The sequence below is a fragment of the Carettochelys insculpta genome, chromosome 2 (assembly GCF_033958435.1).
Source record: "Carettochelys insculpta isolate YL-2023 chromosome 2, ASM3395843v1, whole genome shotgun sequence".
NCBI classification, from domain to species: domain Eukaryota; kingdom Metazoa; phylum Chordata; order Testudines; family Carettochelyidae; genus Carettochelys; species Carettochelys insculpta.
The window spans coordinates 202,193,408-202,220,364 of NC_134138.1; the positions used below are offsets into that span (position 1 = coordinate 202,193,408).

General features: G+C 44.7%; 1 protein-coding gene across 2 annotated transcripts in view; it reads left to right on the top strand.

Moving 5' to 3' along the window:
• Positions 1 to 25,117, top strand: part of OSBPL10 (oxysterol binding protein like 10) — a 178,978-nt gene extending 153,861 nt beyond the window's left edge. The window contains exons 9-13 of one of the 2 annotated variants that reach the window (XM_074988343.1): positions 16,829 to 17,015; positions 18,588 to 18,770; positions 20,417 to 20,570; positions 22,349 to 22,417; positions 24,626 to 25,117. In XM_074988343.1, the coding sequence (XP_074844444.1) occupies positions 16,829 to 17,015; positions 18,588 to 18,770; positions 20,417 to 20,570; positions 22,349 to 22,393 (569 nt within the window). In that variant the 3' untranslated portion in view covers positions 22,394 to 22,417; positions 24,626 to 25,117. Of the gene's footprint in view, positions 1 to 16,828; positions 17,016 to 18,587; positions 18,771 to 20,416; positions 20,571 to 22,348 lie in introns of both variants that reach the window. The other variant, XM_074988342.1, reaches the window with a different exon arrangement.
• Positions 25,118 to 26,957: the final 1,840 nt, after the last annotated feature.

A 26,957-nucleotide genomic window follows, 5' to 3' on the forward strand; every position in this document is an offset into this window, starting at 1 on the left:
TTCATTGCCCTTTGCTGACCCGTCTCCAGTGTTTCCATATCCTTTCTATGCTGGGGGGTCCAGAACTGGACACAATACTCCATATGTGTCCTCACCGGTGCCGAATAGAGAGGAATAATAACTTCTCTAGATCTTCTGGAAATGCTTCTCCTAATGCACCCCAATATGCCATTAGCCTTTTTGGCTACAAGGGCATGCTGTTGACTCATATCCAGCCTCTCATCCACTGTAATCCCCAGGTCCTTTTCTGCTGCACTACTACTTAGCCAGTTGGTCCCCAGCCTGTAACAATGCTTGGGATTCTTCCATCCTAAGTGCAAGACTCTGCACTTGTCCTTGCTGAAACGAATCAGATTTCTTTTGGCCCAATCATCCAGTTTATCTAGGCCACTCTGGACCCTATCCCTCCCCTCCAATGTATCTGCCTCTCCCCCTAGCTTAGTGTCATCCACAAATTTGCTGAGGGTGCAGTCCATTCCCTCATTCAGGTCATTAATAAAGATGTTGACCAATACCAGCCCTAGAACCAGTCATTGGGGCACTCTACTTGAAACTGACTGCCAATCAGACATAGAGCCGTTGATCGCTACCTGTTGGGCCTGACCATCTAGCCAGTTTTCTATCCATCTTACAGACCATGTATCCAATCTATACCTCTTTAACTTATGGGCAAGAAGGTTGTCCAGTACTGCCATGCCCCCAAGGTCTTTTGGCTTGAAATATTCCTTGATTGTTTTGGTATTTGCACAGTATTCTTTGACTTCATCATGGAACTGCTTTGCAAGGTACTGCTGAGTGTGCTGCTTGCCATACTGGTAACATTTCTGTCTTTTCATTTCTCTTGCTTTTTCTTTCCCATTTTTCTTCTTTCCTTTTCTCATTTTTCCAATATTGTTCCTGCCACTTTCTCTGTGTTGATGCCAATTTCTTCTTCCTGCTATACCTCAATATTTGTACATATGCATTAGTAGATGTTGCTAAAAGTTGTGGGGTTTTTGTGTGGGGGCAGAGGGATAAACTGTGCTTGAATTTCTGCTAGGCTGTTAGGAGTTTTGCAATATATCACCTTGTATTTGCAGTAAGTCTCAGTCTTGGTCTTTGTTTGTATTTTGAATAGTTTTAACCTAATACACAGATTTCTCCACAGGTATTGAATATGCTACTTTTTTTTTCGGTATATGAGAAGCATCTATTTCAAACAGTGCACTAGACAGTTGAAATAATTTTGCTATATTTCAGGATTCAGACAGTTGTGCGATTAGATAGGAAGATAATGTTTGCTATATTTAACAGCATAATTGTATTTCATCCTGTAACTATGTTGCAGAACACATAAAAACAGGTTGTATTTAATGGCCTTGCCTGTGAGCACGAAGTGACTATTTTTATTGGTGACTGCTGAGCAGTGAATGAGATTTGTTAAACTGCTGTTGCCTCTTTGCATGATGTATTCTTGAAACTAGATTGTGTCAGGAATAGATTAATATTTCTGTGGTTATTGTAAAACCTCTTCTTTGCAGCCCATTGCAATATTATTGTTGCAGAGGGTGAGAATGTTCTATTATTTTTTAAAAACAATAAGTCTGTATGTTAAATAACAATAATATGGAACTAAAGACACTTTTATATGAATTTAGATAATTGTGGGGTTTAATGACATAATATTGCTTAATGTAAATGCTGTAGATCAATATGTTGACACCACAACTGCTTGCCTGGAGATGACAAAGTTTGTCCAGGGTTGTCTTTTTTTTGGTCTTGTTTTTGTTTCCTGGACGTATCAACTAGATGAGCCGAACACACAGGGTGATAGCAATCTGCGTGCAAGAGGCAATGTTGATGCAAACGGTTGCTTTCTGTGCTATCTCATTATCTCTGAATATGATTTACAAGAGAAATGAGTTATCTCAGCTTTCACCTAGAAAGTGCTTTACCTGATGAAACCTTAACTAAAAGGCCCTTCTGAATGGGTGTAGCAGAGGTGCATTACAGATAAAAATGGATGGGTTTCCACACTACCAAGCTCTGGTTAATGACAACTGATGTTTAAATGGAAAGGAGAAAGAGGATGTGATGAAATAGAATGGCATTGGAATTTAAATTCACAAGGGAGGGGGGAACAAAAGCAACCATTTTGTACATTATACGGTTTTATATGCTGCAAAGAGCCACCAAATATCTGTTGCAAAGGGCAGAAAATCTTATCAAACTTTAGTAAAAAAGGCAGTGTTTAATTCATGTCTTACGTAGAACAAGTGAGGTTCCTTTCATACTGGGATGTATTGTTTTGTTACAATGTGGCAAATTTCAGGAAGATACAGTATTCATAACCTCATGAATTAGGATTCCTGGTTAATGTTATGAAAAGTATAGAGATGAACTTGTTGTACCTTTGTTTCTTTGCTCTTTGTTATCGGCTGGTTGGTAATTTAAAAGAAGATGGTGTGTACAGTTTTGAGCAACATTAAAAATGAAAAGGAAGCTTTAAAACTTGATTTGATATGAGTTATGCTACAACTTTTCTGAGGGAATATGGTTGGTAGCCATGAATGGATAATCTCTTGTAGGTTTCGCAGCTCCTGTAAGGCATGCTTCCTTGGGAGCAAACGACTCTTTATTTAGTAGCATGGCTTGGGGGGTTTTATAGTTAAAAGTTTCAGGCAGCTGAAGTTAGGTTAAAAATTAGTAATAAGCAGAAATAGTAATTTTGTCTCTACACTATATTTTATCCAAGAATTTTAAATCTTTCATTTTTCATTTAGCCCAGTATTCTGTCTTCTGAAAGTGGCCATGGCCCAGTACTTCAAAGGGAAGAAACAAAACCGGCAATTTTTGATTGATCCATTTCCTGGCATCCATTCTCTGCATTTGGCAGCTAGAGTGTTAGGGACACCTGGACAGGAAGCTGTATTTCTGACGATTTTGGCAAATTGTCATTGAAGGACCTATCCTCCATTAATTTTACCTAATTCTTTCTTGAACCAAATTACACTTTTGCCCTTCACATCATCCTCTGGTAATGAGTTTCCACCAGTTGACTTGTGTGGTGTGTGGAAGTACTTCCCTTTGTTTATTTTAAATTTGTTGTCTGTTAATCTTGGGTCACCTGATGAAGTTCTTTTGTTCTATATAAAGGGGTGAATAATACCAGCTTATGCACTTTCTCCCCGCCATTCATGATTTTATAGACTGGAGATGTCCAATACATTTGCCATTTGCCACGTGGTGAACAGGACACCACGTTGTGGCAAATACGGCTTGTGGAGCCTTTAAATGGGGCTCCTCCTGAGAGCTGCATGCAGGAAGTGCCATCCACCTGCTCCATGCACGTGCCCCACTGCTTGGTGGGAGAAGTGCATGGCAGCCCCAGCAGTGGTCCTGGCGGCTCTGGTGAGTTGCCGGCATTGAATTACAATGGGGGGAGGCGGATGGACTGGAAGTACCTGGCAGCAGGGGCTAAGGAGGGCATTTATTTAGAGTGGGGAGTGGGAATGTGGAGAATATGGAAAGACAACAACCACAAGTGTGGCAATCTTTGAATTCTGATTGGGCGCTGCCGTATAGACCGCTCTCATATCTCCCCTTTGTTGTTGCTCTGTTCTGCACTGAACAATCCCACTCATGTTACTCTCTCCTTATATGTAAGCTGTCCCATTCCCTAATCATTTTTGATCCCCTTTTCTCTGCTTTTTCTGGATCTAGTACGTTTTACTTAGAGCTCCTCATCGATGTGAAACAGACAATCCAGCATAAATTATGTAAATGCTCAGGAGACGATGGAAGTGAGGTTGTATTGTGCCATTATTTCGTGAGTCTGCTCTGTGAAGCACCGTAGCTGTTGATGTGTCACAGCCATGTGTGCCTTAATCAGAACAAACGTTTAGTCCCAGTCTAAGAGATGTGATGAATAACACAGATGAAAGCGTGAGGAGCCTGTTAAATTAGGAAACTGCTCCAGGCCACTGATGTCCCTAGAATGATTTGTTGTTCCTATTGATCCCCGAACAACCAGAGGAAAGCATTAAATTGAACGTCTCTTCTATTACACTATTGACCTGGCATCTCCCCTGTGTATTTCATCAGTATGTATTGCAGGCAAATAAGTTCACAGAGAACAGTATCAGTAGGGGATTGGCAGGAGAAGGACTCAAGGGCTGGAAACAACCACTAAAGGTTATGTCTTCCATCCCCTCCATGCCATACTCAGCATCAAGCCTACCTAGACTATCCCTGACAGGTGTTTGTCTAACCTGTTTTTAAAAACTTCCAGTGGTGGGGATTCAACAACTTGGAACCCTATTCCAGGAATAAGCTATCCTTATGGTAAAAGCATTGCTTTCTGTCCTGCCTTTGGTAGACGTGAAAAACAGTTGATCACTCTCCTCTTTATAACAGCCTTTACTGTATGCTTTTTTAACCTCTCCTCCTAGGTCAGGTTTTCTAAACCTTTTCTCTCTGTCCTCATCTTTCCCAAAGTATGGCACCCAAAACAAGACAAGGTACTCCAGCAGAGGCCTCACCAGCGCCAAGGGGAATGGGATAGTTACCTCTTGTGCCTTACATAAAACACTCCTGTTAATATATCCCAAATTGTTATGTCTACTTGAGTTATGTTACTAAAATAACTCAGATTGCATATCTTACTTAGATCAACTTGTCCCCATAGTGCAGACCTGCCCTCAAACTGAAGTAGCTGCCTTACGAAGTGACAGACCAACATGATATGCAGAAAGCCCGTTATTCTTTGTTCATGAAATTGCTAGCCTTATAAATTATTTTAAGTTCTAGCTCTTGGCCATAGATACTAGCACCTGTCACCAGTAGGTGGTACTAAAAATTGTGTAAATTCTTAAGGACTGAATTTAGTTTACAACAGAGGGAATAGATTTGAACCAGAACTGTAAATTATAACTGTACTTCTGTTCAGAGAGGTCTGTGGCAGAATGAATGAACTGTGAAATTCGTATAGTGCAAGGGAGTTATAAAACAGGCGTTTCTGAATGATAGTCATCTTACTGAAAGGTCATATTTTATACTTAAACTGGGAGCTCAGACTATTTATCGTTCTGCGTACAGTACAGGCTGTGTACAGCCACTAGTCCTGGCTCTCAAGTTTTCTGTGCTAATATTTAGCTGTAATTTACTCCTAAAACGGGCTCGTTCTGGGAGTAAGAGCACTTTGTAGTTGTGTGGATACTTCTAAGTGCCTGCGGCTGCACTGCTTGCTGCGGCTTCGAAGTTAGCAACTTCAAAATTCGTGTGGCGAGAATTATGCTAATGAGGTGCCGCGTATGCAGAGCAGCACCTCATTGCTATTCACCGATCGGGCTCATTTACATGCCTCCTTCGAAGGAGGGGGCTAGTATAGACGTGCCCAATGTCTATTAACAGCCCAGTAAGCAGCAGAAGTGTTGGTAATACTGCTAGATAATATTGACGTCCCATGGTTTGGCAAATTCTCTTGTTGGGCACCGGTCAGGTCCTGATGGTGCCAGACTAGAAAGGTTCAACTTGTATGTGTTTTGAGGGATACGTGCCCAAAAGCAGTAGGTAGGAACAAAATTTCTTCTTCGAGTGTCCCCGTGGGTGCTCCACATTAGGTGTCGGGCTCGCCCAGCGCCGCAGATCGGATCTTCCAAGCAGTTTCTGCCGGACTGCGCATGCGCCGGTGCGCGCCGCTCCCCCGCGCGCTCCCGGTCATGTGCGCGATCCGGTCCCCGCCAGTTCCTCTTAACCGCCGTCGGCTGCAGACGGAATCCAACTAGGCTAAGGCCAAGTAGTGTATTCAACGACTTTATCTGTTTTTTCTTAAAGTTTTTTTCAGGCACTTAGGCTACTATAAGCTAGCCGGTTGTTATTTTGTAAAAAAAAAAAAAAAAAAAAAAAAAACAACAACGAACAAGCTAGGAGAGGGACAGCTCAGCCAGTCCCAGTAACAAGCGCCGGAGGCCAGGAGCTAGGGCTATCAGCCCTCCTGCTAAGGCAGGCCATCGGACGGGGAAAACGGCACAAAGAAGGTGCTAAGTACACACTTAAAAACTCAAAGACTCACCAACAATGTCCTCTTCAGGCTTTAAAAAAAAAAAAATGCTGCTTCTTGATAAGGCCCTCCAGCCAGAAGCGCCGGAGCGGCCGCAGCAGGAGGGACCCTCCGGGGCCCTTAAAAGGAAAGCTGCCTCCCTCACTCCATCAGCGCAGAAACGGAGGAAAGTATCTCCAGCCCGATCCCTGCCGGCAGCAACAGCGAGCGGGACGGGAGGAGCAAGCAGCCCCCAGCCGCAGCAACAGCTGATCGGCGGCGGCACGGAGAGCCACGTGGAAACGGCTCAGCCTCCAATACTCAGCCAGCCGCCCCGCACCGCAGGCAGGGCGGCGGCTAAGCAAACGGCGGCACCGCAGGCAGCGGCACCGACCCCCGGGGAACCGGCGGTGCAGAGCGCGCAGGCACGCAGCCTGCCGGCACCGGAGGACACCGCACATGCGGCATCGCCCTCGAGCGTGCCGAGCTTGGTGCGGACGGGGCCGGAATCCCCTGTATGCTCCCCAGCCCGATCCCTGCCGGCAGCAACAGCGAGCGGGACGGGAGGAGCGAGCAGCCCCCAGCCGCAGCAACAGCTGATCGGCGGCGGCACGGAGAGCCACGTGGAAGCAGCTCAGCCTCCGATAATCAGCCAGCCGCCCCGCACCGCAGGCAGGGCGGCGGCTAAACAAGCGCTGGTACCAGCGGCACCACGGGCAGCGGCACCGACCCCTGGGGAACCGGCGGTGCAGAGCGCGCAGGCACGTAGCCTGCCGGCACTGGAGGACACCGCACGTGCGGCACCGCCCTTGAGCGTGCCGAGCTCGGTGCGGACGCCGGAATGCCCTGTGTGCCCCCCAGCCCGATCCCTGCCGGCAGCAACAACGAGCGGGACGGGAGGAGCGAGCAGCCCCCAGCCGCAGCAACAGCTGATCGGCGGCGGCACGGAGAGCCATGTGCAAGCGGCTCACCCTTCGATAATCAGCCAGCTGCCCCGCACCGCGGGCAGGGCGGCGGCTAAACAAGCGCCGGTACCACCGACCCCCGGAAAACCGGCGGTGCAGAGCGCGCAGGCACGCAGCCTGCCGGCACCGAAGGACACCGCACATGCGGCACCGACTTCGAGTGTGCCGAGCTCGGTGCGGACGGGGCCGGGATCCCCTGTATGTCAGGGGCGGAGTTACCTCCTCAAGGGAGGGGGAAGACGGCACACAAGAGGAGGCATTGCAGCCCCTCTCCGCACAGGGCTGTGTAGTTGCTTTCTCACAGCCCTCCGCTATGTTGCAGACTCCAACTAGAAGGCAGGGGTCCCCCCCCTCCTTGGCCTACCCGGAGCCCCCTTCTCCATTTCTGCAACCAGCCTCACCCTGGCTGGGACCACCTCCACCCTTCCTGGGATTTGAACCGCTGGACTATTAGGCAAAGTCGCTCTCTCCAGGGTCTCGACGGTCTCCCTCCCCCAGACGCAAAGGGTATGCACCAAGGGAGTGGTCTAGGTCACCTTCCCAAGACCAGTGCTTATACTGCCGTGGTCGCCCCTACCACGCAGGGCATAGACACCATCGGCAATCTACTAGGGAAAGATCCCTACGAACGATCTCGTACCCCCGAGGGCAATTGTGACCGGGGACAGAGACTTAAGCATCTCAGGGGGGACTGGTTATGGAACCCCGAGATTTTTCCTCGCACACCTCTAGTGAGAGGGTGTACCATCATCAGCAGGAACCGGAAGGGTCCAGAAAGACGTACCCCAGCGGTTCCTCGCTTTCCTCCCCGGATGAGGCTACGGCCCCGGGGGGCGTCCATCCTCCGGACGATCTCAAACAGTTCCAAGAGCTGTTTTACGAGGGTGGCCTTCACGCAAGGCTTCCAGACAGCAAAGGTGCAAGAGCAACACCATAAGCTCCTCAAAAATCTGAGACCTCCGGCCTCCTCCAAAATAGCAATACCGCTGATGACGCAATCTTGGAGTCTGCCACTATGATATGGCAGACTCCTGCGACTATTCCGCCTGTCCACAAAAGAGCGGAAAAAAAAAAAAAAAAATACTTCGTGCCCACGAAGGGCATGGAGTTCCTGTTCAGCCACCCACAACCAAATTCTTTGGTGGTGGAGTCGTCGCAACGTGGGGGAATAAACAAACATGCCAAAAAGCTAGAGCTGTTGGGCAGAAAGGTCTACTCCTCCTCCACGCTACTGTTGCCAATGGCAAATTACGCAGCGCATCTAGCGAACCATAATTTCAACAACCACATTAGGTTGACCTCCCTCATGGACTCGCTTCCAGAGGGCACGAAACCAGTGCTCAAGGCCATCATCCGACCATTTTATAACCAGTGGCAAAGGATCACCACAGACACATGGGTGCTGGAGATCATAGCCACGGGGTACGCCATCCCCTCCCAGTTGCTCCCACCGCCATGACCTCCACCCGGGGCCCCACCTCCAGGAGACCTCCCATGTAGCGAGGCTCAAGCAGGAGGTAGACCATCTCATGCTCGTAGGGGCAGTGGAAAGAGTGCCGGAGCAACTGCAAGGGAGAGGGTTCTACTCGAGGTACTTCCTCACGGGGAGGTCCATCTTAGATTTTCGAGGCCTCACCGGTACCTGCGCAAGCAACGTTGTCGGATGATCACAAACGCCTCCATCCTTACGGCACTAGACGATGGAGATTGGTTCGCAGCCCTCGACTTACAAGGTCCTACCGTTTGGGCTCTCCTCAGCCCCCAGAGTCTTCACCAAGACCTTGGCAGTGGTGTCAGCCTACCTGCACAGACAGGGGGTATTTATATTCCAGTATCTGAATGACTGCCTACTCAAAGGGGCCTCAAAGGAGGAGGTACTACGCATAATATGTGTCACAGCAGGCACGTTCTCTTCGCTCAGCCTGCTTATCAATCTGACAAAATCAAAGACAGACCCCACACAGGACATAGAGTTCGTAGGGGCACGCATAAATTCTATTACAGCGAGGGCGTATCTACCAGAGACTCGCTTTCGGGCCATCGGCTCCCTCGCGCAAGACTTCACCTTCAGCCCTATGGTGCCGGTTCTGACGTGCTTACAGCCGCTGGGCCACATGGCAGCAGCAACGTTTCGTAGAACAGAACGCCAGGTTACACATGCGCAGCATGCAGCATTGGCTGGCGAGCGTATACAAACCGGCAGCACACACTGTTCACAGGATGGCGTCGCCCACAACGGAGGTGCGCAAATCCCTGCAATGGTGGGTAAACCCCGAGAACCTGCTAACAAGGGTACCCTTCCACCAACCACACGTATTGGTTTTTCTTACTACAGATGCCCCCCTCATAGGGTGGGGAGCACACATGGGCGAAGAGGTGACGCAAGGGCTGTGGTCCTCTATGGAGCAGTCACTGCACACAAATATACTGGAGCTCAAAGCAGTGTTCAACGCCTGCAGACACTTTCGAGACCAACTGAAAGGCAAGGTAGTCGGGATCAGTACAGACGATACCTCCACCATGTTTTATATAAATCGGCAAGGAGGAGCTCGGTCCCGTGCCTTATGTGTAGAAGCAGTCCGGTTGTGGAACTGCTGCATCGCCAACAATGTAACCTTGAAAGCCTCGTACTTACCAGGCGCTCGCAATGTGAAGGCAGACCAGCTGAGCAGGCGTTTCGCACTCACGCACGAGTGGCAGATCCGTCCCGATCTGCTGCAACTGATTTTTCCACGCATGGGGTTTTTCCCCAGATAGACCCTGTTTGCTACTCAGCACAACAAGAAGTGCCCACGATTCTGCTCCAGGGCAGGACTGGGACGGGGGTCCCTGAGGGATGCCTTCGCGATCTCATGGAGGGGCCCCCTGCTTTACGCTTTCCCTCCCACAGTGCTCATCCACAAAGTGTTGCAGAAAGCCAGGAGGGAAGGAACCTGAATGATCCCGATAGTCCCAACGTGGGATCGACAGCAATGGTTCCCCCTATTCCTGCGCATGTCGGACCGGCCACCGATGTCCCCTCCGGTGGCACGGGATCTGCTCACGCAAGCCCAGGGGTCCATAGTGCATCCGCACCCCCAAAGCCTGCGACTACAAACGTGGTTAATCCATGGCTCAGCTCCCTAGAGAGCACATGTACGGAGGAAGTGCAGCAAGTCCTAGAAAGTAGCAGGAGGACTTCCACCAGGAAGACCTTCAAGCAGAAATGGACTCGCTTTACGGCATGGTGTTCTACCAAACAGCTAGCCCCCTTTTGGTGCCTATGGCTGTGATATTAGAGTATTTACTGGACCTCAAGAGAGGAGGACTCTCGCTATCCTCGTTTCAGGTCCACCTGGCCGCCATTTTGGTGTTCAGACACGAAGAGGAAGGGCACACGGTGTTCGCCCATCCCATGGTTACCAGGTTCTTCAAAGGGCTGGTAAGCCTATACCCCCCTCAGAAACCGCTTCCACCTCTGTGGAACTCGGACCTGGTGCTTAATGCGAAAAGGGGACCACCGTTTGAGCCTTTGGCCACGGTTTCCCTCCGCCTCCTTATGATGAAGACGACCTTTCTTCTCGCAATCACGTCAGCTCGCAGGGTGAGCGAGCTTGAGGCAGTTATGGCAACGCCGCCCTGCGCTGTTTTTCCAAGGAGGCGGTAACCATACGGCTGCATCCAGCCTTTGTTCCTAAAGTTTCTTTCTGAGTTTCATACTAACGAACCTATTGTTTACCCTTGTTTATCCAAAGCCTCATAACTCTAACAAAGAGGTGCGCCTACACCTCCTGGACGTGAGCAGGCGCTAGCTTTCTATATGGACAGGACCAAGTCCTTCCGGAGAACGGATAGGCTCCTAGTCTCTATTGCTCCCAAATCAAAAGGAGAATGTCTCTCTTCGCAGAGAATCTCTAAGCACATCGTATCTTGCATAAAAATGTGCTACAAACTCAAAAAGACTCCTTTACTGGCCACGCCCAGGGCTCATTCCACTAGGGCGGTGGCAGCATCAACAGCCTTTTTTCAAGGGCGTTGCGCTAAAAGACATTTGCAGAGTGGCGACCTGGTCATCCTGTGACACCTTCGCCAAACATTACGCCCTTCACAGGGTATTCCAAGAGGATACCCGTCTCTTGGCAGCGGTCCTCTCGGGGACAAGCTGCACATAATCCGATTACCCACCTCCTATCTTGGGTTACTGCTGGGTAGTCACCTAATGTGGAGCACCCACGGGGACACTCGAAGAAGAAAGAAAGGTTACTCACCGTAGTAACGGTGGTTGTTCGAGATGTGTCCCCGTGGGTGCTCCACTACCCGCCCATCCTCCCCGCTCCGGATCTCTGTTTAGTGTTTTGCAGGAGCATCCGAGGCGGTTGGTCAAGGAACTGGCGGGGACCGGATCGCGCACATGGCCGGGAGCGTGCGGGGGAGCGGCGCGCACCGGCGCATGCGCGGTCCGGCAGAAACTGCTTGGAAGATCCGATCTGCGGCGCCGGGCGAGCCCGACACCTAATGTGGAGCACCCACGGGGACACATCTCGAAGAACCACCGTTACTACGGTGAGTAACCTTTCTTTACCCTACCATATGTTTTTCCTTATTACTTTGCAAAGCTGTCGTTTTAAAAAGGCCCTTTGGGTGATGTGAAAAGGGGCTGAAATAAGAAATCTTTTAAAAAGCAAAAGTGAGAGTATTTTATTTTAAAATGGCCGCTACAGAGCGTTCAGGTGGGACCTGGCAGTAACCTAATCAGTGTCAAACTTTGGCACAGGACATGATTTCAATTTAAAATTTATACCAGGCTGTTCTAAGCAGTTGCATAATCTTTGTCAGTTGATGGGGCTGGGATTGACCCTAAATGGGCAAAAATAGAAAAAATAATGTAATAAAGGCACTTGCCAGTAACCAGGGACTTGGGGGAGGAGAGGAGGGAAAATGAGAGAGAGACGCTAAGGTCCAGAATCTCAAAAGTTTTTAGGTGTCTGTTTCCAAAGGGAGTTAGATACCTAAATACCTTCAAGGATCTTGGCCAAACTTGCCAATATTTGTACCAGGGGTCAGCACCCCCCAGCACAGGTGCCAAGAGTGGCACGAGAGGTGGGAGCTCAGTCCCGCCCCCTCCTATTCCATGCAGCTAGGAGCTTTCTGAAAGCCATGCTGCCTGTGATTAACAAAAGAGCAGCTAATGCTACCAACCACCACCTAGACGGTAAAGCTCTGTGTCTTTATTTCTTTATTGATGAAGCTGTTGTAAGTAGGACTATTAGTGACTTTAAAAAGCATCACTGAGACTTGGACCACACACAGGTCAAGAGGTCAAATTTCAGCACTATGCCTGGGAAAGGTTGCTGACCCCTGTTTTAGACTCTTATGGAGACTTTTTTCATCTTTTGGTGGTCACTCAATAACAAGTAGGACATCTTCATGTCATCGTCCTATTTGTGAGTCCATTGATGGCTGATGAGTCCACTTGTGGAGCCACAGATCTTATCACAGAAGGGACACAGGTTGGTAGCTGTTGGAGGGTTGTGGGGCAGTTTAACTGAGGCATCGATTAGGAAGTACAAAGGATGCCAGCTGCTATGAAATGGAACATTTTCAGTGTGGCAGTGATGGTTCCTTTCTTCCCATGTAAACCTTCCTGGAGTCATTCTGATCATGTACCCCAGATTTGTTGTAATGTTTTGGAATCGAATGTTCCTGCAAACATAGAAACAACAGACCTTCTGGCTATACAGCAGAGAGAAACTTGCTGCTGTTTGATGCCAGCCAGCTCAGGCTGTGGGGCTTTTTCATTGCCCTGTAGAATGCTGCTCTAGGGCTGGAACCTGTGCTCTGGGACCTTCACACCCTGCAGGATCCTAGAGCCCAGCCTGCAGACCCAGAAGGCTACACAACAATGAAACAGCGCTGCAACTTGAGCCTCAGCCAGCTGTCACATGCCTGGAGTGAGGTAGGGGTGTACGCGCACATGGGTGCGTATGTGCGTAGACATCCAGTGAGACTTATTAAACACACACACACACAGAGTGTGCGTTCATTCTTCCATATGGTCAGTATTTATTCATGGTGGCACTGATACTACAGTATGCAAAAATGGAAAGCATTGGGTATCCAGTGCAAAAGGTTAAAAATAGCTTACTCTATCACCCTCCTATGCTTGTGCTGTTTGCATTGTAACAACTTTCATATGTCTTCCAGGTCATTTGTGTCAAACTGGCTTGTAGAATCATAGGGCTGGAAGGGACCTCAGCAGGTCATCTTGTCCAGCCCCCTGCTTCAAGCAGCATCAACCGCAACTAAATCACCCTAGCCATGACTGTGTCAAGCTGGGACTTAAAAATCTCTAGGGATGGAGATTCCCCCACCTCTCTAGATATCGCATTCCAATGCTTCCCCACCCTCTTGGTGAAATAGTTTTTCCTAATATCTAACCTACACCTCTCCCTCTGTAACTTCAGACCATTGCTCCTTGTTCTGTCATCTCTCACCACTGAGAACAGTCTCTCTCCATCCTCTTTAGAGTCCCCTTTCAGGAAGTTGAAGGCTGGTATCAAATCACCCTTCAGTCTTCTCTTCTACAAACTAAATAAGACCAAATCTCTCAGCCTCTCCTCATAGGTCATGTGCTCCAGCCACTTAATCATTTTCATTGTCCTTTGCTGAACCATCTCCAGTGTATCCACATCGTTTCTATACTGGGGCGCCCAGAACTGGACACATTACTCCATATGTGGCCTCACCAGTGCCGAATAGAGAGGAATAATAACTTCTCTAGATCTTCTGGAAATGCTTCTCCTAATGCACCCCAATATGCCATTAGCCTTTTTGGCTACAAGGGCATGCTGTTGACTCATGTCCAGCCTCTCATCCACCATAATCCCCAGGTCCTTTTCTGCTGCACTGCTACTCAGCCAGTCAGTCCCCAGCCTGCAACTGTGCCTGGGATGCCCCTGACCCAAGCACAGGACTCCGTGCTTCTCCCCATCAAACCCCATCAAACCTTCTTTGGCCCAATCCTCCAATTTGTCCAAGCCACCCTGGACCCGACCCGACCCTCCCCTCCAATGTATGTACCTGACTCCCTAGCTTAGTGTCATCTGCAAATTTGCTGAGGGTGCAATTCATCCCCTCATCCGGGTCATTCATAAAGATGTTGAACAGTACTGGCTCTAGAACCGATCCTTGGGGCACTCCACTTGAAACCCACCACAAACCAGACACTGAGCCATTGACCACTACCCATTGGGCCTGTCCATCAAGCCAGTTTATTATTCATCTTACCGCCCATGTATCCAATCCATACTTCCTTAACTTATGGGCAAGAATGTTGTGGGAGACTGTATCAAAAGCTTTGCTAAAGTCAAGGTATATCACATCCACTGACTTCCCCATGTCTACAGAGCCAGTTACCTCATCATAGAAGCTAATCAGATTGGTCAGGTGTGACTTACCCTTGGTGAATCCATGTTGACTACTCTTGACCACTTTCTCTTCTTCCAAGTGCTCCAAAATGGATTCTTTGAGGGTCCCCTCCATGATTTTTCCAGGGACTGAGGTAGGGCTGATCGGTCTATAGTTCCCTGGATTGTCCTTGTTTCCTTTTTTAAAGATGGGCACTACATTTGCCTTTTTCCAGTTATCCAGGACTTCTCCCGATCTCCACGAGTTTTCAAAGATAATAGCCAAAGGTTCATCAATGGCATCTGCCAGTTCCCTTGGTACCTTTGGATACATTAAATCTGGACCCAGAAATCTGGCTTAAGGGTATAGAGGTGTTGGCTGCTTCATTATTGACTGGGTGAATGTAGAGAAGTGACGAGTGGCTCCAGAAAGCAATGATAGTTTACTAAAGACGTAGTCATCCCTCTGTGAATATTTCCAGTCTTGAATTGACTAAACTACTTACTGTATTTCATCCTATGAGTTGAAGTACCATCTTTATTTAAATGATGCTGTAACAGACCTCCTTTGAACTCTGAGTTGTTTGCGTTTATCTTGTATCCTGTACTGAGAATTAATTTTTATTGGAAAAAATAAAATGCTGATTTATTTTACATGTGGTGACCTTTCCCCAACACTTAACCTCTATGGCAAAGATTTTTTTTTCTAAAGCCACTCTTTTGGCTCCTAGAAAGCTATTAAAATGAAAAATCAGAGAAGCATTAAAATGAAAATCAATAGAACTAACTTTAATTTGATGACTGACTTTCCTAAGATGAATTTCTAGAGGTACAAGCTGAACTCCTCTAATCCGGCACGCTCAGAACCTGACCAGTGCCAGATGAGAGAACTTGACAAAACATAGGCAGTTAGTATAGTTTAGCAGCAATACCAATGCTTCCACTGCTTACTGGGCTCTTAGAAGACATTTAGGGGTATATTACAGCAAAATAACGGCACAGAACACTGAGAGCCAGGACTGGTGGCTGTAAACAAACTTTAAGGGACCATGGCAAACTTGGCCACAACCATGACAAGTGGTCTTCCAGCTAACTAAAGTCATGCTGGATTATGGTTGTTGTCAGACAAGACAGTTCCAGATTAGAGAGTTCAACCTGTATTTGCTGAGACAAGGTGGGTGAGAGATCTTTTCCTGGACCAAATTTATTTGGTGTTGCAGAATTCATGTACAGTGTGCGCAGCGTGTACTTCTAGTGTTCGCTTTCCTATTTGCTGTATTTTACAAATGCCCCTTGTTTTGAAGACCCAGGGGGACAGAACCACTCAAAGTGGTAGTATAGGCTCAGGTCTCGTCTACACTGACAGAGCTGCAATGGTGCAGCTGCTATGCTAAGTGAAAACACTACCTATGCTGAAGGGAGAGCTGCTCCTGTCAGTGTAGCTACCTCACCTTCCCAAGTAGCCATGTTCATGAGAGAAGCCCTCCTGTCAGTGGAGCACCCTCTACACTGGGTGTTAGGTCAGTATCTCTTCATTGCTGAGTGATATAGAAAATCCACACTCCTGAGCGATGTAGTCGTACTGACAAAAGCTGCTAGCGTGGACCAAGCCTGCGATGCAGAGATCCTCTGAGTACGTACGGAGCAGCAGTCAGCGTCCTTAGCCAACAGAGACGATTCTTGCACCCTGCTGCTGCTGCTGGTAGCCTCTTGCTAGAGCCGGATGGATTCAAAGTGCTGCTCCAGCTGTCACAGACAAGTCACATACGAATGAACCGCCTGTGGCAGCAGTTTGGTTATATCACTCGATGCACAGCTGGAAGGCAATTGGATGCTGTAGCAGTGGGGGCAGCATAAGAACCTCCATAGAACAAAGCTAAACAATGGGGAGAGCAGACTTCAGAGGACTGGCTGAGGGTGGTGATGGTGGTGGTCAGTGGGTTCCATAGGTGGGTCAGTGTGGATTCTGTTACCGGAGGATGCAGGGCCTAGAAAGTGCATATGTGAGAGTGTGTTATATTGAGGGAGCAAATTACTAGATGACTTCCTTCCCCTGGACTGTTCTCCTCAGGGCTCTTTGTCCCAAAAGGGCTTTTTTATGGGGGTAGAAGGAGCTAACAAAGCATTTCAGACTTGAGCTGGCTGTCATGAGATTTTTTTTCTTAGTCTTACCATTCTTACACCTATTAGTTTTATTGAGAACTAACGTGACCAGCAAATGCAGTTATCCTGGATCATTTTGAGGTATGACTTGGTTAAAATTCAGAACTGAAGCGAGAATTTATGTATGAGCCGATTTCTTTTGAGGGAGGTTGCCTGGCAGAGACACTGACTTCATGGTGAGGGTCTCCTATGACTCTGACTGTGTGGATGTTCTTTTGCTGCTAGTAATTGGCCAGTGGCTGCATGCTCTTATCAGTACGTTAGTATCATTTCACTTTCCAACCGTTCTCTCATAGGTGTTCTTTATTTAATGGAACATGAGGAAGAATATGTGTTCACACTGCCTAGTGCCTACGCACGCTCTATACTGACCATTCCATGGGTGGAGCTTGGAGGTAAAGTCAGTATTAACTGTGTCAAGACTGGCTATTCTGCTACAGTGACATTCCACACCAAGCCTTTCTATGGCGGAAAAGTTCACAGGTATGATAACTGATATCTTACTGAGTTGCTTCCTTTTGTAGCATATTAGTCAGAAGGTACATGGAAACCTGGAAAGTTGTGTGGTGTGTGTTTCTGTGTATGTGCATGTAATTGGAAAAAGCCAAATTGAATCGATAAAGTGTGTTACGGTACGTTTTAAAAAATAAAACAAAATCTTCCTGCGCCTCATTCCACAGCATGCCCCATCTGCTGGTTCTCAGATCAGTTCACTAGCAGCCATGGTGGTTTATGTGAGGTAACCACCTATCCCATACATCTTACTCATTTAAAAATTGTTTAAAATGTGATTTGTAGCTTTGAAAAAACAAATATAGATACTTTGAAAGTGGGACTTTTCACATGAGTGCATAACAACGTTAAGATTCTGAGGATTCAGATTTTGAGCTTTAAAATCTTGATGTATTTTTAGCATGATGTTAAGTATCTCTCTTCACTCCACTGTAGCAAGCAGATTCTGAGTTAGCATTGAGAACCCACACTGATGCTTATTTTTAACTCAAGCCACAGCTATGCCAGGGAAAGAGAGAAAATTTTCTACAAGATCTGGGTCTGGAATGTATCAGCACAGATGTACCATGCATGGGCAGCACTTGCTTTCTTTGAAGAAGAAAGGTCAAATATCTGTTTGCAATTGAATTTTAAAATTGCTGGGATACTCAGGCTTTAAGATCAGACAGGACAATCACGATCATCTGCTCTGATCTCCTGCATGTTGCAGGCCAGAGAACCTTACCCAGTCACTCCAGTTACTCAAACAGAGGTTGAGGTCTATCACAGATGTCCTCAAATCACAATTTAAAGACTTCAGGTTACTGAGCATTCGCCATGTGTGCTAGTGTAAGTCTGCAAATGACCCACGCTGCAGAGGGAGGTAGCCTCCCATCCCCACCCAGTGAAAATTCCTTCCCGACCCCAAATATGGAGATCCGTCAGATCCTGAGCGTGTGGACAAGACCTTCCAGCCAAACACTTGGGAAAGAATTTCTCTATAGTTACTCAGAACCTTCCCCAGCTTATGTCCCCTCTCTGACCATTGGAGATCAATTTGCAGCTAGCAGTCACAGGTGAACTACATGCCATTGTGAGCAATCTCATCATAAAATCTCCATAAACTTACCAAGCTCAGTCTTGAAGCAAGTTAGATCTGTGCCCTGCTGCTCCCCTTGGAAGGCTGTTCCAGAAGTTCACTCCTCTGGTTCTTAGAAACATTCACCTATTTTAAAGCCTGAACTTGTTGATGGCCAGCATCTATCCATTTGTTTTTGTGTCCACACTGGTGCTGAACTTATATAACTTCTCTCCCTCCCTGGTATTTCTCTCTCTGATATATTTATGGAGAGCAATCATCTCATTCCTCAGCCTCCTTTTTGATTAGGCTAAACAAGCCACGCTCTTTGAGTCACCTCTCATAGGTAGTTTTTCTATTCCTCAGATCATCAAGCTAAGCCTTTGTGTGCACCTGTTCCAGTTTAGTGGGTTATAGTCCTTTTATTATGCTGGCACTAAGATAACTTGTATATTTTATTGTGTCATTTGTCATATTGGAATTAGGGTTACAGCAGAAGTGAAACACAATCCTACCAATACCATCGTGTGTAAGGCACAAGGAGAATGGAATGGCACATTGGAATTCACATACAGCAATGGAGAAACCAAAGTGATTGACACCACCCGACTGCCTGTTATCAGAAAAAAGATTAGACCAATAGCAAAACAAGGTGCATTTGAATCAAGGTGAGGTTATGGGTATCAGAGAATTCTGCTTATGAAACTGGAACAAAAACTTAATACAGAGGCCATCTTTGTGTATTCATGTGTGATCCAGCAAAGCTCTTTCTTTGGGTGGTGTAAATGCTCATAGGCAGTGACTACTGAAAGCTGCATATGTGGATTTTTTAGAACAGCTTTTGGTACATAAACTGCAAGATAATTGCTGTGCAGTTATTAAATGAATAAATACTAGTGGATTTCGTAAAGTTTAAAGCTGAAAGGTAATCAGTGCACTTTTATGTTTGCTTCATTGTGAGTAGTCGCTGAATTGACATTTCTCCATATTCAGTTTAATGTTTCTCACAACTGGATTACTCTGTACACAACATAAATATTTTAAAGTTGTCATGCATCCATACCTTTCAGCTGACTGATGCACGATATCAGAGAACTCATGTTAGAATTTACTGTAAATATTTGTTTATATATTAGTCACTAAAAGGTCAATATTTTATTGAATCCTAATGTTGTATTTATTGCTATTCGAGAGACTTTTAAAGAGCATGAATTGAAGCAACCTTTATCTGGTATGAGTATAGTCGACAGACCCATTGTACAAATGGGTGCACTTGCTTAGATGAAATATTCTTGATAATAGATGTGCTCCCTCTCTCATAAATACAAAAGATGAGTGTGACTGAAGAAACCAGCAAGTTCCTTATGCATCTGTTTTATTTTTGACATAGCAGATGGGCTGTGAAAGCTCAGTCCCTGTCTGAACAGTCACAGTTTAATACATTTTAAACAATGGCTCACTTAAACACCACTGAAAATGACGCATTACAGAAATTAGGTTCACGAGGGAAAAGAACTGAAGTGTTCTGAGAGCACTGGGTCCATATGTCTACATATTGTGGAATGTCACTACTTATACTCTGAATTTGGGTTTTGTGCTGGTCAGATACAGTTTGTGTGCATACTGCCAAGCAGATACGGGCCAGATTTGGTTCTAAACTGAACATTATTGTAACCTTATTCTTTTAATACACTACTTGCTAGTCCAGAAGTAGAAGCTTTTTAAAGTAAAATGCAACAGGACTGTGGTGTGTTTCCTCTGCTAATTAGCACACGGGTCAAACGCTGCACATTTTCTTCACTAATGAGCTACAGCCAGGTTGGGACACAAAGCAGTTCTCAAACATCATCTTGTTGGTTTGAAGATGTAGAGCCAAGTTTTCAGGAGCAAACTGCCCAACAGCTCCTGTTCTGGAATGTAAATAAAGTAGCCACATATTGAATGCTGAACCCATTTGAAAATCAGGTCCATAGCTCAATGCGGTGGGGGGAGAGGACCCACACGTGCTAAGCAGGGGGAAATTCCAGGGGAAATGCATGCATTGTTAAGCTTTAAAGTATTAAAAACAACAGACATGTTAAAACAGGGTGTACAGTAAAAGTGTCTTTTAAAATATAATGAAAATGTTGAAAAAAATGATGGTTTGCTCAGTTTGTCATGGTACAAGTACCAGATAACAAACACACCATCATTATGTGAAAAAGCAGCAGCAAGTTTATCCTGCAAGTGTAGATTCCTCTTTACAAGGTGCTGTACTGTTGCTGAGGAGTTCTCATTCCCTGTTGTCCATGTTTACCTGTGATCAATCACTCAGGCATCTTTGGCAACATGTCACCAACTCCCTGAAAGAAGGCAATATCGATGCAGCAACGGAGCATAAGCACCGTCTTGAGGAGAGGCAGAGAGCTGAGGAACGGCAACGTGTGGCTATTAATGCACCATGGAAACCAAAATATTTTACCAAGGAGGTAACGTGAACCACACTAAAGCATTTCTATATTGGTTCAAGACAGAACTGTAGTGGTGTTCCACAGTAGAGTGAGGACTGTGTGTGCAAATGATTATCAGCTTTTGCTTTGTATCATTGTGATTATGTTTCTGATCTTTCCAAAGTTTGGTTCCTAAAAAACAATCAGCCATTTCTTTTAGATTTTGTACCGCCTGTTCTCCTTTTTAGGCTTTCACCTTCCTTTAGTTACATGGATTTATGACTGTTAGGAACCATTAGGAAAGTGGTGGAAAATCAGGCAGAAAATATCATAGTGCCTCTGTATTAATCCATGGTCTGCTGACATCTTGAATAGTGTTTTCACTTTCAGTTGCCCCATGTCAGAAATGTTAACTTAATACTGGAAAAAATACAGAGGAGGACAACAAAAATTATTAGCGACCAGAAACTGCTTCCATATGAGGAGAAATTAAGACTGTTTTAGCAAAGAGACAGCTAAGGCTTGGAGAATCAAGAATGGTGGGGTGAAAGAGAATGGGCAAGTGTTCTTTACCCCCATACATGACACAAGAACCCAGGATCACTGTATGCAATTAGTAGGCAGCATATTTAAAACAAAGTACTTCTTCACATACTGCAGTCAATTATGGAGGTTCATGCAGAGCTGGAGGAAAATGTTAGGCAGGCCGTACTTTGCTCACATTCTTATGTGAATAGTACCATTGAACTCAGTGGGATTATTCATGTGAAAATCAATGCCAGGGATGTTCTGAAAGTGAAAAGTATGACTGGATTAAAAACAATTAGATGAGTTTGTGGACAATAGGTCCATCAGTAGCTTTTAGTGGAGATGGACTTGCTGCTAGTCAGCCCTATGATCTGAGTGTCCCTAACCCTTTGACTTCCAGAAGCCGGGATTGCAGGACAGGGGGTGGATCCGTTCTGTTCAGTCTCCCTGAAGCATCTGGCACTGGACACTGTTGAAGACAGGCTGTTTGGCTAGATCGGGGGTGGGGGGGGTCACTGCAGGAGTTTTGGTAAATGGTCATAAGCAACTCCTTTATCTCATATTACTGAAGGGAGTATGGGGGTCTGAGAGGGAGTTGGGTGCAGGAGGGAGCTCCAGGCAGGAAACTGGGGCATAGGGAGGGTACAGGGTCTGAGAGTGAGCTTGGGTGCAGGAGGGTGTTCTGACCTGGGGCTTGTAGGCCATGGTTTGCTTAGCCCTGGTCTAGATGAACCATTAATCTGACTCAGTATGGCCATGGGATTATTTATGTACATTGCTCGATGGGGACAGTAAGAAGCAATTCACAGTTAAGCTCTTTAGATCTGGGTGTTAGGATTTCACTTTCTCCATCAGCAACAGTGTCCTGGTGCTCTGGTGACTTTGAAAAAGGAAACTGTTTAAGACAAAAATCAGGCACTTGAGGAAAAAAAATCATGGTTGTTAACACAATTTACTGTTTATTAAATATAAATATTTTTGAAACATAGCCTGTGTTTTACTTTATTTATGTTGCAGGATGAAACTTTATTAGTCAGTTCCATTTTCTAGTTCTGATATTCTAGCCCAAGGTGGCTGTTGGGTTTCCATAGCTGCAAAGAAATGTTTACCTTTAGCAATCTTACATATTATTTATAATTGTAATGTGCAAGGTTTACAGACCCATGAGATTTATTTGTCGTTGTTCACAGTATTCCTATAGCTTCTATTGAATCTATTTTCATAGTGTGTTGTATATTGCTTTAGCAGTGTAAAGGTTCATTTGTAAAATCTCCCTCATTTTCTTACAGGGTGACGGTTGGATATACTTCAATCCCCTTTGGAAGTCCCATTGACAAGACAGAGCACACTATTGTCTTGTAAGAAACCCATCTTAGAGGCATAAAAACAATGCAGTATATAACCTTCAGGTGTCATTGAATAAGTTCTGTTAATGACAAGATACAAATAAGCTATATACTGTGAATGATGCATCTCAAAACAGCTACAAGCTCAAGTTTTATTCAACAGCCATTTTGTGTGTGTATGTACATACATACACACACATTCTGTGTATTGAGAGAGATGTGTATATATATAAAAACATGTTATATACTCACTAACATTGATTAGGGACCTACTCCTTTAAACGTTATGCGTACAAAACTTCTATTGAAGTAATGAGAGTTCTGTGCGTGTCTGCTTGCAGGATCAGGCGCTATGTTGGTAAATAATACCTTTTTTATTGGTACAGATTCAGGTTTTGTATTTTTCACTTTGCCACAAACGTTCTGCACTTATAAAATGCGACTTGTCACTCGCAGTCATCACATGGTGGTAAAATGGCTCACTTCATGTGACCTAAGCAAGTTACATGGATGTTCTTTGGGATATTGGTTTAAGAGCATGTTTTCTGACTCTGTGATTCACTTATGAACATGGATTTCTTGCCATCTTATAGAAAGCAGCAATACCTTTGCAAAAACCTAGTTTGGGCTAATGCATTCTTTTCTTCTTTTTTCCTGTTTGTATTCCAAAGAGATGCGTAATTTTTTGTGAGGCCATTTGTCACCCGCTTTACTGTGGGAAAGTGGCTCTCTCTTGGAAGCACCACTGGTATACATTATGCTAGGGAATGCCAATGCCATGGAGTCTTGTGTTATAGCTTTGAGCAGTCCTGTATTTTTGGTTCTTCTGTTTTTTTTAAGGCCCAGCTTGTTGCTTCCTCACTTTTTCTTCTACTAGAGAAGTTACGCCTCACCTTCCCAGAAAATGCTATTTTTACATCAGACTTTATTTAGTAGTTTCCTTTTTTTCAGAGTGAAATAAGGGCTTTAGTAATTAAAAATAATACTGGGGGCAGTAATTTGTTCTGGAATGTAAAAATCTGTAACTTGATTTTTACTTTATAAGTAAATCACCTGTGAGTGGCAGAAAGTAAACGTCTAAGAACACACATTCCTGCTTAACTGCATTTCAGCTTAAATGAGAAGTGTCAATTTTCAAGAGACCGCGCAGTATCAGACAAATATGTAAAATGTAGTAAACTAACTTCTGCTCTGTACTTAACTTACTTTACAGTGACCTTATAAGCACCGCGACATTTCTAACACGCAGTAGCATGAATGCCTAACTTTCTGTAGTACTGGCTAACTTGGTGCCTTTTGTCTGCTTTCTTAATACAACAGTTCACACCTTGTAGATACTAGACAAATACATTAAGGTTGAAGCATTGCTCATCTGTTCACATGCATCTACATTTTAGTTATTTCTGGTAGTTATTAAGGTTACTTGGATAAATCAGTTATACTCAGGTGTATATGTAATTGAATGCACCATTAATTAATTTGGAATTGGCCTTTATAGATCTTTCAATTTAATGAGCTTCAGATCCCTATTAAATAGCATGTATTTGCCTTCGTCTCTTGAAGCCACATTGTGTTTGCCTGTATATACTTTTCTCTGCACATAAAAATCAAGGGTTTTTCTTAAATGTTTAAAACCTGTTTTAAAGAAATATGGAGTGTACAGGATCAGTTTTAATGTACAGAAATATTGTTTGTAAGGAAAGCTTTATCTTTATTAGACACTTTTCTGTAATTATATCACAACACTCCTGTGATGAGATGAAGTTACAGATAACTTCAGGAGAATTCATATAATTTGTGGGGCCTGCAAGAACTCATTTATGTTGTTCAGATCCACTCTTGTTTTAAAGAGGTTAGTCTGGTAAGTAACTGGAAACACTAAGTAAAAATGTGATTACATTATGAAGAGCAGGCTAAAATGCATAATCAAATATATCGTAATTGGAGTACACCCTTTCAAAACTGTAGCTTTAATTATCACACACCAAAGAAACTGGTCATGCATTGGTTACAGTGAGGAATTAGAGACCTCAAACATCTGTCAGGAGTGAAAGACTGGAACTTTCCTCAGCTTTCACAGTAAGAGTTGTAGCTCTTATTTTAAGGTGAACTTTAAATAATGTTGGTATTAAGGGTGTCTTCTCTGTATGGTTATTTGTTTTTACATGGTAAGAGCATTCCATGTGTGCACCAATAAAATTTTTCATTTTTTTTTTTTAGGGCTGTAAAGAACTCCCCTATACTATTACCACTGTTTTCCAAAACAAATCCTGTGAGTCAAGCACAGTGCTCATGTTTCAAATATCGGAGTCAAAAAGATTTAAAAAATAAATTCGTGTCTTCACTTTATTTTTTCTGACTAATAAAACACACACCAATATAGTCTATTATATAATGACATGACACGATTTTGAGTACTATGGAGTAACAAGCCTTATTCTTTAGTTTATTCCAATGTCTATATTGCACCAACAACTGAGTATTTTTGAGTGGCTGGTGTACACTTTGAAATGTAATGTAACTTTCAATGTATTTCAGATTTTTTGGGGAGACATACATGTGGAACCTATGCAATCTTTTCTTCCTTAAAGCAGAACTGTTCAGGGAAAAAAATTACAATTTTAAATGCTCTGACAGTCCCTTCTGATTAGCCTTCCTTTCACAATTTATGTGAATTAAAATGAAATAAACTGACATCACGGTCAATAAATGATTATTTCAGTTAGTGGTTTGGATGCTGTCTCTGTTCATTGAAATATTTAGTAAAATGGCACCATTTGCTGATAGGTCGGTATTTGTTCCATGTTTACCACATTCGGTTACCTATGTGATCTGCTTCCACAGGTCTGAACTTTGAATGTTTTGTTTACTGCTGACTATGCATGATACCAGACATGGAACATTTTAAGTTAACTTTAAACAACAAGCTTGCTAGATTTGGGGGAAGAAGTGGCAGCGCCACCCACATACAGTGATGGACCTAGTGTGAACAGTGCAGAGTTGCCCTATTGATGATGCTCTTGCAGTGGATTACGGTTCCTGTGAGATGGTAATGTGTGTTACTTTGATCAACGACGAGACACTTAGGATATTATCAAGTTGCATCTAACTCCTGAAGGTCACTTTTACTATGTGTAACACTATATAAAGATTCTGTTAAAAATCCTTGCTGTGATCATTCCCTGTTCTGCCCATGAAACTTGATAATTTTCTATAGATGGCTTTCAAGGAGCAGCTTGCATAACGGAATTGCTGCCCTTCTCTTACTTATGGATGCATTTTTTCCCAACAAATAAAATAGAAATTCAGCACTTAAAATGTGGGCCTAAACTATGCAGTTTCCCTCAAATTTTGTATGATTACAAATGAGGGGGAGGAGAATTAATTTACTAAATCTAGTAGTATTTTTTTTTTTGTTTTGAAGAGCATTTGGATTTGAAATATTCTTCCACTGTTGCAAATTGACAAATCTCATCCTGTGCTGCTAATACCTCAGAACCAGGAAAAATGCTGGCTCTAAACAAGACCCATCAGCATTTATTGCAGAGCTTGCTACCCTTTTTGGCACCTGGCTTTATTTCTGTGCTTTGGAAGATGGACATGCCTCAGACAAACAGAAGAAGCTTGTTTCTGGTGTATTTCCCTGGGAACTTTTGGTACTATAGATCTAGTCTTGAACCCCGATCTTAAAGTTTCTGATGGCACAGAAGCTACCATTATCTATAATCATGCACATCTGCATAAGATGAAGAGGAACATGCATGAGTGACACAGATAAGCTGGAGAAATCTGGTGGGAAGATCTATTCCATTTCTGTTCCAATGACCTAAAAAAAATTTGAGGATGAAGGGTAAAGAATTAGTGCATAAGCCAATCCCCAGGCTGACAGTTACTACCTCTTTGCCCAGATAAATGCTGAATGGTCATCAGTCAGTCTCTGCTTGACTGGTGAGCAACAGGTCCTTGGTGAGGGTACTTCTGGGCCATGCCAAATCTTTGCACAAAGTATATTCTCCATGTCTCACAAGTGCCTGGAGGAATGGTTTGGCAAATGTGCTGATGCTTTATTTCCCACCCCCCTCCCTCATCTGTCTGCTCTGGCACATTGACTCCTGTGGAAGTGCTAAATAAGCATACCACATGCCTCAGCTTTCTGGTACTTGCTTGGTATATTTGTTCCTGTGTAGTTGCTACCTCAGCTATAATACTTCTGCAGTTGCTTTTTTTAAGTTTTTGAAGCATTCTGCTTAGGTTCAAGGTCAGCTTACAGTGCTTTCCCATCTAGCTTCAGTGCACTGTGATACCTCCTAGCTAATGTGGTAAACGCAAAGGTGGAGCAACAACAAACACAACCTCCACCTCTTCAGAGTTCTACCACATGAACATGGGCTGAAGCAGTTAAGTGGCCTGCCTTATTTCAAATGTTACTGGTGTTCTTAATCTTTTCTTCAGACATTTCTCCTGCATTGATAATGGGGGTGGTAAAAGAGCTGAAAATACAAGGTACAGAAACCCCTGAGGAAAAAGAGCAAGAATAAACCTGCATCCAAGA